This window comes from Drosophila gunungcola, unplaced genomic scaffold (assembly GCF_025200985.1).
Source record: "Drosophila gunungcola strain Sukarami unplaced genomic scaffold, Dgunungcola_SK_2 000018F, whole genome shotgun sequence".
Taxonomy (NCBI): Eukaryota; Metazoa; Arthropoda; class Insecta; order Diptera; family Drosophilidae; genus Drosophila; species Drosophila gunungcola.
In genome coordinates, this window is record NW_026453200.1 from 473,869 (window position 1) to 486,602 (window position 12,734).

The 12,734-nt window shown below is 41.1% G+C and overlaps 1 protein-coding gene across 5 annotated transcripts in view; it reads right to left on the bottom strand.

Moving 5' to 3' along the window:
* LOC128263782 (zinc finger protein 2) overlaps positions 1-12,734 on the bottom strand; it is a 56,976-nt gene that overhangs the window by 14,655 nt on the left and 29,587 nt on the right. For all 5 annotated transcript variants that reach the window (XR_008268514.1, XM_052998983.1, XM_052998981.1 and 2 more), the window contains 3 exons: positions 10,548-12,308; positions 8,391-8,572; positions 5,484-7,127 (listed from right to left, as the gene is read on the bottom strand). Coding sequence is in view for 4 of the 5 variants with exons in the window: in XM_052998983.1 (XP_052854943.1) it covers positions 5,484-7,127; positions 8,391-8,572; positions 10,548-12,277 (3,556 nt within the window). In the remaining variant the exon portion in view is untranslated. The remainder of the gene's footprint in view (positions 1-5,483; positions 7,128-8,390; positions 8,573-10,547; positions 12,309-12,734) is intronic.

A 12,734-nucleotide genomic window follows, 5' to 3' on the forward strand; every position in this document is an offset into this window, starting at 1 on the left:
TGGGCTAAATTAAAGTCTACATAAATGAGGAGATCATAGAGTTTTTTTTTTGTTTTCCTACCCAAAAACAGTATAAACTTTTATTATTGATTAAAAAAATAATTGTAAAATAACTCTTATATTCAGATTTTTTTAATGAATAATAGTTATTATGTAATTGTTTATACAAATTGTGACATAAAAATTGTTTTCGATGCTAGGTCCATCGATTTTGTGAGTTAAATTAGTACTTTATTAATGGTATTCGATGAGGGACACCAGCAGGGTAAAATTTAACCACCCCTAACCTTTTTCAATATCAGCTGATTTCGTTTGAGACCAAAAGGAAAATTCAGTGGCAAATCAAATATGTCAAAGGAAATCCGAAAATGTTATCAAATTCACTTCCGAGTGAAAACTGGAACAGGCCTGATAATAAAGCTGCCAAGGAAACAAAAACTTAATTATACCTGTTACAAGTATAGTAAGTACGTAACAGGTAAATGGCAGCATATCCGACACTATAAAATATATTTGTTTTCGATCACGAGTCGGTTTATCCATAACTATAAAAGCCAGCAAGTTTATTTCAAAATGTGGCCACGCCCACTCGAACGAACTCTAATCGCAAAAGTCTGACATGTCACTTTGAAAGATGACATTTATTTTTTTATATGTTTATTGTTTAAAATGTATCTAATCCAACAAATATCCACGTCGGAGCATTACTAATACTCATGTGAGTTTTCTATCGATATCAAACTAGACGCAATGAAGCAGAATTGCCGTATACACTTTGCAAGACGCCATTACATGCGTCTGCCTCGAGGAATTTGGCGGTTGTTTGTTATACCCTTGCAGAGGGTATTATAATTTCAGTCAGAAGTTTGCAACGCAGTGAAGGAGACATCTCCGACCCTATAAAGTATATATATTCTTGATCAGCATCACTAGGAGAGTCGATCTAGCCATGTCCGTCTGTCCGTCCGTCTGTCCGTCCGTTTCTACGCAAACTAGTCTCTCAGTTTTAAAGCTATCTGCATGAAACTTTCCCAAAAGTTGTCTTTCTATTGCAGGTAGTATATATGTCGGAACGAGCCGGATCGGACGACTAAAGCATATAGCTCCAATAGGAACAATCGGAAAAATAAATGAAAAAAAATTATAACTTTGCTGTTATTTAATTTTTTTTTTAGTTCTTCGACATATAGCAATGTTTAATTATTTCAGAATTATGGTATAAATTTTATCAAAATCGGACGTCTATAGCATATAGCTCCCATAGAAATAATAAAAATATATAAAATAACTATCTAATAATTGAGCTGCAAATCATCATAGTTTCAATGTTTTTTTTAGCACATACTCAAGTAAATCATAATTTAAATGTTTTCAAAAGTATTTAATTAATGCAATAGCTGCAAGGGTATATGAACTTCGGCTTGCCGAAGTTTGCTTTCCTTCTTGTTTTGATTTAAAAATGAATGCTAACAAAATCTAGAAAAGCACCAGTAAAGCTAAGTAAAATTTTGATTTATAGTACTCAATAAGTCAAATTTCCATTTTAGCATGAAAATTCGTTTGCAATTCACAAAATTAAAATCTATGACTTCCCGCCTTCGTTTGTTAGCTGTTTTTTGTTATTGGTTCTTGTTATCAGAGGCGATAGTTGCGCCCGATAGTGGAACGATAAGCCAAATACCGAGTAAATATCGACCAAAAATCACGAGGTCAGCACTACACACTGTTTAGGCGCAAAACCTCTGTAAAAACAAGAAAGAAAGCAATTGCAAAAATTAAATGTTATTATTTTGATTGCTCCCATGGGAAATAAATGGTATAGGCGTTCGACTTTGAAATATATAACCAATTTATCTCGAAGAACTAAAAAAAATAATAAAAAAACGTTCCGGCTCGTTCCGACTTATATACTACCTGCTATAGAAAGACAACTTTTGGGAAAGCTCCATGCATAAAGATCGACTCTCCGAGTGATGCTGTTCAATAAGTTATATAATTTATAGGGCGGATATGTCTCTTTCACTGCGTTCCAAACTTCTGACTGAAACTATAATAACCTCAGCAAGGGTATAAAAACTGAGCATTAAAGCAATAAGGCAGCACAAATGGAATTAGTGTCAAAAAGTAAATGCTCGACAGTTGGCACCACCTAAGTCCCAATGGTTTTCTGGGGCGTATTTATTCAAGAATATTTAATTTTTGAAATAGCTGCAAAGGTATCTTTCTTGTTTTTTTTTTTTTTAATATGTTTATTGTTTCTATCGTAGCTATATGATATAGTCGTTCGATTTTGATGAAAGTTTAAGTTCAAATTTTTATACCCTTGCAGAGGGTATTATAATTTCAGTCAGAAGTTTGCAAACGCAGTGAAGGAGACATTTTCGACCCTATAAAGTATACATATTCTTGATCAGCATCACTAGCAGAGTCGATCTAGCCATGTCCGTCTGTCCGTCCGTTCAATCGGAAAATATATAAAAAAAAATTATAACTTTGCCGTTTTTCATTTTTTTTTAGTTCTTCGAGATATAGTAAAGGTTAAATATTTCAGAATTACGGTTTAAATTTCATCAAAATCGGACGACTATATCACATAGCTCCCATAGAAATAATAAAAATATATAAAATAAAATATATAAATACAAATAATTGAGCTGCAAATCATCATAGCTTCAATGTTTTTCAACATATACGCAAGTAAATCATAATTTTAATGTTTTCAAAAGTATTTAATTCTTTCAATAGCTGCAAGGGTATATGAACTTCGGCTTGCCGAAGTTGGCCTCCTTTCTTGTTTTTATCATATTATATTTTTCCGATTGTTCCTATGGAAACTATATGCTATAGTCGTATGAACCGGCTCTTTCCGAATTATATACCACCTGCAAAAGATTAAGAAGTCTTGGGAAAGTCCAATGCAGATAGCTTTAAGGGTGAGAGACTAGTTTTCGTAGAGACGGACGGACGGCTGAATGGATCGGCTCTTTAGTGATGATGATCTTTATAGAATCAGAAGTGAGTCTTCACTGCATTGCGAACTTCTGACTAAAATTATAATACAAATTGTTGAGCCAAAACTATTTTCTACAATGAAATATGTTTTTGAAAGATGTGTGTAAAGGCTTCGTGAAATCAAGTTGCTCAAAATGGTTTGGTGTAAGCACTCACTAATCAACAAAGAAACTACGAGGAGAATTAGCATTCGATGGAGTGAACAGAAATCGGGCGACAAGGGGAAATATCCCAGAGAGGACTGCATTTTGAATCCGCAGGCGCAAGACTCTTCAGTCAGCAGACCCGAGTCGAGCAGCCACAGACGGCGAAAATCGTTTGGTCCTCATTGTCTACATTGGCAAGTATTTCATTTTTGCATATAGGCCCGAGACACCCTACATTGGTGCAGAGCAGCATGTGCAATTATCAACATCTTGAAAGGAGTGGGCGCAGGTACGCAGATGGTGGCCAGGTTAGGACCAGGACCACAACCACAACCACAACCAGGACCAGGGCGAGTGCGAGTGCGAGTGCGAGGGCGATGGCGATGGCGAATCTGACCTGGCTTCAAATTGATGCGGTGCTGGGTGCTGGGTGCTGGGTGCGGGGGAGCTTGTGATGCCGTACGAAGTGGTGGTGGAGCGGCGACTGTTTGTTGTGTCTCTGCATCTGCGAGCTTCGCTCTTTCTGTTCGGTGTTCGGTGTTCGGTGTTCTGTGTTCTGTGGTTAGGTGCTATGCCTGCGGTTCGGCCCTGCACGACGCCGCGCATCTGATATGGGAATCTCACACTGCGGAGTGGAGTGTAGTGAATTTGTTTGGCCTTTTGGATTGTGGGCATTGTATACCCATACTGAAGTAAAGAGAAGACTAGCCTCAGCTTGAGCTGCAGACTGAGGCTAAAGCTGCAGACTGAGACTGAGACTGAGACTGAGACTGAGACTGAGACTGAGACTGAGACTGAGACTGAGACTGGTGTGGAGCAAAGTGTGCACGTCACTAATTGCAAATTCGATGGATACACATAATCGTTTTTGCATTCTTAAGTAATTTGTAATAATTTCCTTAAGGGTCAGCGTCAGCGTATAAATCTCAGAGCGCATATGAGTCGCTAAAGGAAAAGAGAGGGCGAAGGCGAGAGCAAAGGCAAAGAAGAATTTACGTAAACGCGTCGATGATTCCGAACGTGAGGATGGGTTCGAGGACGAGGACGAGGACGAAGCAAGGGCGAAGAGGAAGACGATAATAATCGAAGAGCGGGGCAGAAGAAATTGAACTGAAATCAGCGCTTAATGATGAGTTACGAACGAACGAACCGTATTATACAATGCAATATGGTTATGGCTTGTGGTAGGGGGAATTTTTCAAAATCATGAGCAGCGTTTGTATTTATGCACGTAACCATTTCAACGAATACATATGTAAGTATCTGTGTGAGAGTATTTGTTTAATCTTATTCTATTCTGGTACATTTTCGAAAGGCCCTTTCGAGTATAATTTAAATATCAGTAATAGCATATTTCCAAAAACCAAATTATATGCGGATAATTAAGGCTTTTTACATAAAGATTGTTTTTCGCAGACTGAAAAAAATGTTGAAATATAGCGATATAGTTGCTAAAGAAAGAGTAAATCGCTTCGTTCGTACTAAAAGGCTTTTGATTCGGGCTAAAAAATGGATTGACGTTACCCGACTCTTTAAAGTTAATTTACACACTTATGTTCAGCATCAACTGCCGAATTGAGCTAGCTTTTTCCGCAGTGTGGTTCGACTGTATCTATAAAAGACCTGTATGATCTTCACGCAGGTCAAGTTTTGTTGCAAACTTTGCCAGGAACACACAACATTTTGAAACAAACAGAAATATGAACATTTCCATTAACGAGGGCGTGGCGGTTTCTTGTAGTGTTGGCAATGCAGTTTGACAGATGGCGCCACCACAAATGTTAAGTTTGCAATTTATCAGCTGAGTAAGGGGTATCTAATAGTCGGGGAACTCGACAATATCGCTCTTTCTTGTTTTTTTTCCTAACTGCTGCTTACAAATGTAACGACCCTGACAAGGGGGTCTAACAATAGTAAAAAAAATACCAAAATTTTAAATAGATTCAGATGTGGATTTTTAATTATAATAACTTATTGGCGCTTCAAAAGTACCATTTACAAGTGAAAAGTGTTCTTTTAATAATATCATTTTTTAAGCTAAGGCACTGTACCAAACAAAATTCAAGGCCATTAAACTTATTTAAGACAAGTGGTTTCAATCAATATGCAATCAATGCAAAATTCCAAGTCAGAAAATTGAATAACAGTAACTTTTAAAAACGCGTTCTAATAACAGATAAACTTTGTTATATACTTTTAATTTAATTGTGTTTCAGTCGGGTTATAATGTGGTTTGAAGGAAAACGGATCCAAATAGCATGCAGATCATTAGATCATTCTGCCCAAGCTGATATATAAAAACTATTATGAAATATTGGAACATACCTTCGTTGTCCAGAATCCACTCCGTCACTTTGAACACCTCGCTTAGTGCGGGTATTTCTTGGTTTTCACTCCGACGCTGCAAACATATGAATTGCTCGACTTGCATGTGTCGCATACCCTTCACATGCTGAACCATTTCATGCAGGTTCTTAGCGGTGAAGTTGCACAGCTGACAGAGGAGCAGCTTTTTGGTGGACTGCGCTTGCAACTGCTGATCCTCATCCGGACATCCGGAGCACTGGGGATCATCCTCCGCCGTGCCTGGAGCCTTCTGGTGCATCTGACTCTGCTGAACAATGTACAGTAGGTGCTGGAATATCATCCGCATCGTGTCGTGCCGCATCTGCTGGGTGTGCAGCGACAGCTTCTGGATAGAGTTGGTGTGGAAGTCGCAGCAGTTGCACTTCAGCTGCACCACGTTGGCGGCCAGCTGTTGCTGATACTGCAGCTTGTACTCGTTGCGGGGGCCGCCCTCGCGTATGTGGTTGATAAAGTTGAGCTTCTGCAGATGCTTGTCGGTCTTGCTGTGCAGCTGGAAATTGGCCTTGAGATTCGTCTTGTAATTGCACAGCCGGCATATGTAGTTGTTATTGTGGATGACCATTATTTCGGTGGAGGCGCTGGAGGATTGCCGTGACCGATCCACCAGCAAATGCTGGTTGAGATCGTCCAGGTTGTTCGTACTGAAGCAGTCGCAGATAAGACAGCTGTAGAACGCCGTGGGCCACTTGTCCGTCTTCGTCAGTGGATGCGGATCGCCAGACAAATCGCCGGGCACGTCGTTCGAGTGACTCATTCCCATCGGCATTCCCAGGCCCATGCCAACGCTTGCTCCGTGACTGATCTTCATTGGCTTTGGGGAGAAGGAGAACTGATCCGGAGTGCTCACGGGTGAGGATGAGGGTGATAATTTGGTACTAGCTGACTGCTGCTGCTGCTGCTGCTGCTGCTGCTGTTGGTGGAGGAGCTGGATCATGAGCGCCTGGTTGTACGCCAGATCGGCCAACGCAACCTCGGGCATGAAGCCCCCGGAGCCGAGTCCAGGGACATTGCCACTGGACCCTTGCTGCTGTTGCTGCAGAAAGTTGAACGCCTGGATGTGCTTGATGTTGTTCTGCAGCACAGCCATGTTGTGGGTGTGCTTCTCGCTGGTCATGTGGATGCGCAGGTTGCGGGCCACGGACGTCTCGTAGCTGCAGATGTCGCACCGAAACGAGGGCTTGGGCTTGCCACTGGAGCTGCTGGCACTGCCCCCGGCGTTGGCACCAGGGTTGCATGCACCGGTGCCTGCGGCTACTGCGTTTGCACCCAGAGATGCGTTGCCGCCCACACTGTTGGCTCCGCTGCAGCCGGCGCCGCCGGAGGCTCCTACCGATCCACTGTTGGACGGACCCGCACTGGCGCCCTGGTGAGCCGGAGACGAACTGGAGAGGAGCAGCTTGCTAGTCGCCGCAGCGGCCGCCGCTGCAGCTACCATGTTTTGGGAGCTGTTCAGCTCCTGCATGTTGTTCAGGTGCTTGTCCGATTGCATGTGAATGGAAAGATTGCCCTTGGTGGTCGTGGAGTAGTTACAGATTTCGCAGCGGTACGGCTTGTAACCGCAGGAGTAGGATTCCCCCCGAGCCAGCCGAGGATGCTGTTGTCCTGTGCGACGAGAAGAAATGATAATAGAATCAGAGCTATTCGAAATGATCTTTAGCAATTCATTTTAGGCTAAATTCAACGCCAGTCTGGGAAAATGTATTTTTTAAGCCTAAGGATATTATACTTTTGTTTCCACTTATTTTTTTAAGGTCAAATATATTTTAAATCACACTCTTATAGAATCTACCCCAAATATTGATAAAAAAAAATAAATGTCTCTAGAGAATGTGGCTCAACAAAATATACATAACAAGAAAAGGGGTAGACATCTACAAGCCGAAGTTTATAAACTATAAAAATAGTAATTACCTAGCGCTAAAATAAAAAACTACCTCTATATTTCAGGATATATTAGTATAAACTTAAGATGTGATTTTTTCTTTTTACCGATTATTTCAATGGGAGCTATACGATGGCCGATTCGACTATAAGTAAAATAAAAACAACTTGGAAAATTTTTATTCAGCCTTAAAAACAGGCAGATCGACTCTCAAATTAAGATAATTTATAGGGAATCTCACCTTTGCGAACTAAATAAACAAATTACTATTTATTACTATTATTTCAATTAAAAGTTTGCAACGACATTTCCGACCCTATAAAGTATATTTAGCTCCCATAGGAACAATCGTTTTTCAATTTCTTTTAATATTCTCTAGGATATAGTAATGGTTTCAGAAGTGCGGTTTTAATTTTGTTAAAATTGAGCGACTATATCACATTATTCCCCTTGGAACAATCAAAATAAATAAATAAAGTATTACTTCGCTATTTTTTAATTTTGTGTTCATGCTTTGAGATATTAAATTTAAATATTTAAATATTTATTAATTACGTATTTATTTTTATGAAAATCAGACGACTATATCATATAGCTTCTATGGGAAAAATCGCATAAATATATGAAATCAAGAAAGGAAGCAAACTTCGGGAAGCCGATGCTTATATACCCTTGCAGCTTTGCAAAAATGGAATATTCTTGATAACATATAAATGTTGATTTATGTGCGTATAAAACTTTAACGTTAACGTTGAAAGCATTAAAATCATAGTGTTCATCCATTCGTCTGGTGATACTGTATACCGGTACACATAATAACTTATCTTATTATAAACTAAAGTAAGGCTAAATTAAAACATGAACAAAAATTAACACAATATAGTTTAAAGTATTAGGTAATTTCTGGTTGAATTAGGAATGCATTTTGTTGCTTTTTATTAATCTATGCTCTCGAGAATATTCATATCTTGTTGGTTAAGTACCTGCAAGGCAATAGCCACAGGCACTCTCCCCATCGGGATGCTTTTCCCGCATGTGGATCTCCAGTGTCTCCTGGTACTTGTAATGCCAATTGCATTGCGGACATTTCAGAGTCTTGCAGGAGTTGCGAGTAGACATTTGCACGCCGCTGTTTAGTCGAGCCGAGTTTAGAAGCATTTCACACCTGTGTAGGAAGAACAATGAGCATGATGACAAAATGGGTTTTAAACACGTCAAATAACATAAATACTTAAGAATCAATAGGTGTACAGAAAGAAAGTGATGCTGATTTGATTTGATTTGATTTGATTTGATGCAATTAGATTACCTGTTATTTGCTTCACATATTAGTTTCTAGCTGTGATTTCTGTGTTCAATTTGAATAACAACCGACCAACCGACTTTCGAATGTGGGGAAGGCACCTTAAACCGTTTCCACATTCATTAGTGTGTCACCGGCAACAAACAAGTTATCATTTTAATGATACCGAGCCCACAGTCGCTTGCCTCGACCCAGGCGACACCATTAAATTGTGTGTTCAATTGGGTGCCGGACAGACGGCAGAACATTTATTAAGTGAAATCAGCGCAATTGGTTTAATTTTCGTTGGTTCAGCCGCCATCATATCCTCACCCTCCTGCCACATTAAACATATCTCTCCCTATGATCTGTATGGCAACATAACAAAGATTTCCCAACAAACTGTTAATTGAAATATATACAGGCATATAATTTACATACGCATACGCATGGATCGCAGACGAAAAGTAGGATGGAACTCATTAATATCAACTCTTCGGAATAGATGCTTGCTGTAAAATGAAGCCCAGAAATCTCTCCTATTTATGAGAACTTAAGGGTACTTGATTTCTATACCTTACAGAGGGTATTATAGTTGTGTCAGTCGCTTTTGGTCGGCAAGTCTTTTAGATTGAAAATATTTTCAATAGAATTTTGCACATGGAACAATGGGATGTGTCTGCCAAAGGAAATAGCAGGAAATTAATTGAAACAAATTAAAATTGTTCTTGCAAAGGGTATTATAATTTCAGTCAGAAAATCTGAATAAAACTTTCCCAAAGGTTGTCTTTCTATGGCATGTAGTATATAACTCCTAAATTTTGAATTACAAAATAAAATATTTAAAAAATGATTACTTCGCTGCTTTTCCATTTGTTTTAATATTCTTTAAGAAATAGTAGCGGTTTAATATTAATGAGAATTACGGTTTCCTTAAAATCGGATGACTATATCTTAAGGTTCCCATGCGAATACCGACTTCTTCTTGCCGAAGCTGTCTTTTTTTTATTCGTTGAATTTTATACACTTCTGTAAGATCTATGGACTTATTTTGGTATTTGACTTTCACATACATATTTAGAATTATTACTTTATTAATATTCTGTTTGTAGCAAGTTGGCTTCAATAAATGAATTCCTCGGCAAAAATTAAACTTTCTAATTTTTGGAAGTTTTATGGAAAATTCTTTTCTAATAAATTATTTTCTTTTAGTTAAAAAAGGAACAAAACTACCATTTTTAGACAAAACTGAACAAGTTTTATCTTCTTTCTGATATACATGTAATTATTTTTTTTGTCAATTTAATAATAAGGATTTTGGCCAGTGCCAGGAACCAGAGATGCGGTCGGCTGGCAGGGATATGAAAGCAAACATCATTATTCATTATTCATTATTCAAGTGTGATGCAATCAGTGGGCTCTAACTAACCGGAGTGCTTTCCACCCAAATCCCAATCGTCATTTGCGTTTAAATGAGCAGCCAGTGAGAAGCTCGGCCCGTGGGCACAAATCATGTACCTCTGGCGTTACTGTTGTTCCCCTAATGACTTATTGTTCGGCAGTGCCAAGAAGTTTCAGTTCCAGTTCCAGTCAAAAGTTCAAACGACCTCAATAATTACGCATATTAGGCCTGCATGGACGACACGTAATCGCAACCCCTTCCGCCAGATCAATATTCTGCACCCTGAGTCAGGCCTCGCCGGCAACCCTTCACCAATCAGCCAAATAAACCGCTCGCGGCAAGACCCATGTCCATCCCCCAGGAAACCCATGGGCGGAAACCCGAAACGCTACTCTTGCTACTCCTGCTACTCCTGCTACTCTTGCTAGTCTTAGTACGCCCAAAGCTACTGCTTACCGCGCGCAGTCCACTCCTTGGGGACGACCGTTGATGTGCTCGGAACAGGCGCCGATTGTGAAGCTGGAAGTGGCGTTCGACGCATTTCCCACGCTGGCCACCGATGAGGCAGTGGGCGATATGGCCAGGCCAACACTGTTACCGCAAGGAGAGCGATGTGGAATCTGCTGGGGCAGCGACTGCGACTGGGACTGCGACTGGGACTGCGACTGGGACTGCGACTGCACCTGAAGCTGCAGCTGAGGCAGAGACTGTGCGAGATGCTGGTGAGAGGAGGACGGAGACTTCGGCTGCTGCTGGATGTCAAGGAGTTCGCAGGTCTTGCAGTCCACGCCATTGAGGTCGGGGTGATCAGGACATTGGCTGGGAAACAACGAGCTCTGCTGCTGGTGCTGCTGGTGCTGCTGGTGCTGCTGGTGTTGCTGAAGCTGCTGCTGGAGGAACTCTGTGATGAGCTTCACCCGGGTGTCGTTAGACTCATTGGCGGCCAGCGCGGCTAGAGAGGCATGGAAGGAACTGACTTGAGGAGGGTAAATGCCACCAGCCGCTAGCTGCTGCAGCTGCAGGAAGTCCTGGCAGGGCACATCCGAGTCATTCGTTTGGGGTGACGCGGACATGGAGCCCAGCTTCACTTCGACCTCCGACGACGACGACGACGGCGGCTCCGTTGCTGGGTTGTAACTGGTTGACTTATTGATACTTATATTATCAGTACTGGGTGATGAGAGCTCTCCGGACGCGTATGCCGATGTGGGTGAACTGGTTGAGGATACTTTCGATAGGTTATTAGTCTTTGCTGTTGCTGAGTTTAAGGAACCAAGTTTCACAGTTGATTTCGCTGCTACTTTGGGCGATAATGATGATAATGGGAGATATGCACTAGGTGCTGCCATCTTACTACTACTAGTGTCCTGATCGCCTTCAGGCTTCTGCTCGTGGCCCTGGTCCAGGACCCGGACCTGCTCAGTCTCCAGCTTCTGTTCGGGCTCCAGCTTGGACTCGTTGCCGAGAACTAGCTGCGGAGACGGCGGCAGAGTGGCGGCAGTGCCATCAGGGGCTACTTGAAGCTTCTCGGTGTCGTCGCTGGCAGCACAGGTGGCGTTGTTGTCCAAGGGCTGCAGAAAGGATATCTGCGGCTTTTCATCCATGTTTCGCTGAATAATGGCACTGGAGTACTCGCGATTAAGGAGCTGCTGGTCCAGCTCTTCCAGGTTGAGTCTGTGTTCAGTGTTTGCATGCAGGCTAAAGGACTTGACGTTGCCAAAGGACAACTTGCATATAAAACACATTAAAATTGGTTTGTGGATTTTGAACGCTCTGATTTGATCCTGGCAAGTTGAGTTTGCATCTTGCGCGGACACCACACGAAACGAATGGATTTTAGGACTCAATTTGTAGGTTGCTCCTCCTAAGGCTTCGACACCAGGACCAGCGTCCACATCCACATCAGCATCGGTTCGATCCTGCTCCTGTTCCTCGCTTTCTTCCTGATGTTGTTGATGTTGTTGATGTTGTTGATGTTCTTGATGCTGGTGTTCTTTTCGTTTCTCCTCCTGCCCACTGTCTTTGACCTTTGAGAGTTTCTTTGCTGAAGCCGAAGTTAAGGCATATAAACTTTGAGCAGACACCGATCCACTTCCGTTGGCATTGTCTGCGTCGATAATAATGGCGCTGCCATCGAGATTGTAAACTATTTTGCCGTTAAAAGTTTCCACATCAGAACTGGACATTGGAGAGCCGTCGTCATTACCATTATTGGAGCTGAAAGTGAATTTAAGAGAAAACTGTTTTAGCGTAACGTTAAGGAAAGACTGCCAAGGAGTCGATGCATTATTTAAAAGGAGCTCATCAACGTTAATGGGATTGAGGGTGGTTGCCAAACGGACCTTTTTAATACCAATAGAGTTTATTAAGCTATGCAGTCATGCTCAAAAGGCAAAGTCGAAACCCCATCTACATACTTTTCTTTTATTTGAGACTAACTCTTGGTGATTTATTTAAATTAATAACGATAACCTATCCTAACACTTGCACATGAACTGAAAATTGCTAAGTTAGTCCATATTATCATTGACTAACAAGATTTTTTAACGTACAATTTCGTACTAATTTCGATGACCATTAAACCCATTTACCACGGAAAGCCCAATATGTAGATGCACAATTGGTGAGGAAGGAGAAAGAAAG